Source organism: Eimeria tenella, genomic scaffold, assembly GCF_000499545.2.
Source record: "Eimeria tenella Houghton genomic scaffold, Eth_scaff1752, whole genome shotgun sequence".
Classification (NCBI taxonomy): Eukaryota; Apicomplexa; class Conoidasida; order Eucoccidiorida; family Eimeriidae; genus Eimeria; species Eimeria tenella.
The window spans coordinates 455-1,634 of NW_013541581.1; the positions used below are offsets into that span (position 1 = coordinate 455).

The 1,180-nt window shown below is 47.1% G+C and overlaps 1 protein-coding gene across 1 annotated transcript in view; it reads left to right on the top strand.

Annotated features, from left to right (window-relative positions):
• The window catches only part of ETH_00033605 (P-ATPase, related), a gene marked incomplete at both ends in the record, with an annotated part of 1,874 nt that overhangs the window by 378 nt on the left and 316 nt on the right, over window positions 1-1,180 (top strand). The window contains 2 exons of the mRNA XM_013373801.1: window positions 146-245; window positions 814-1,124. Coding sequence (XP_013229255.1) covers window positions 146-245; window positions 814-1,124 — 411 coding nt within the window. The remainder of the gene's footprint in view (window positions 1-145; window positions 246-813; window positions 1,125-1,180) is intronic.

A 1,180-nucleotide genomic window follows, 5' to 3' on the forward strand; every position in this document is an offset into this window, starting at 1 on the left:
TCAAACAATTCCTTTTTCTTTCTCTCTTTTTGCACTTAATAAACATTTAGTATTATTTATTTATTTATTTATTATTTATTTATTATTTATTTATTTATTTATTTATTTATTTATTTATTTATTTATTTATTTATTTTGTTTTCAGAAAGAAACGAAAATGAGGTACTTCTGCTCCTGCAGCGAATATCGGGTGTCCAGACACTACGTCGGCTGGGTCACCAACATCGACTACTACAGCCCCTCCAGTAAACCCTAAACCCTAAACCCTAAACCCTAAACTCTAAAATGACTGCTTCAGTAAACCCTAAACCCTAGCGCCTTTGGCCCCAGGTCTAGAGGCTTCATATGGACTCCTACAGCCCCTCTACTAAACGCTAAACCCTAAATCCTAAACCCTAAACCCTTGCCACAGGCGACTAAAGTAGCTGCTGCTGCATCCCTAATGAATTGCTTTTGCCCTTTAGTAAACCCTCGATTCTCTAAACCCTAAAAGAGGGTTTAATTCTAATTTTGAAAGTACACCCGGGGCCAGCGCTGCGCCGTAGATACACCTCAAGTTGGCTGCAGGCGATGTCGAAAAACAAATCCCAAAGAACCCAAAACCCTCCATGAAAAGAAAACCGGGTTTAGGGTTTAGGGTTTAGGGTTTAGGGTTTAGGGTTTAGGGTTTAGAATCTACGGTGAAGGGTTCAGGGTTTGTGGTTTAGAGTATTGGATGCAAGGTGTACGTGTTTCAGAGTACGGTGCCTGTGCGTGTTCGGGTTCGGGGTTTAGGGTTTAGGGTTTAGGGTTTAGGGTTTAGGGTTTGCGCAGGGGGCGGTCCGGTGCAAGTGTTGGGAGCAGCAAAGGGGCGGCACGCGGAGCTTTCTGCTGCTGCAGCAGAGCTGCTGCCGTTTATAAAAGAAGACATGCAGCAAAACTGTCCATCTCCTTTATTTAAAGACGAGTTGGGTTGGTGCAGGCCGCCGGACCGGCAGCAAATCAGCAGCAGCAGCAGCAGCAGCAGCAGCAACTTGGGCGTCTTCCCCAGCAAGTACGCAGACAGCAGCTCCAGGGGGGCCAAAATGGCCAGGACTGCAGCTTTCATTGCTGCTGTTTGGTGCGAAATGCTGCGCGCATACACGGTGGGCTGCTGCTGCTGCTGCTGCTGCTGCCGCTGCTGCCGCTGCGCCTGGTCCTG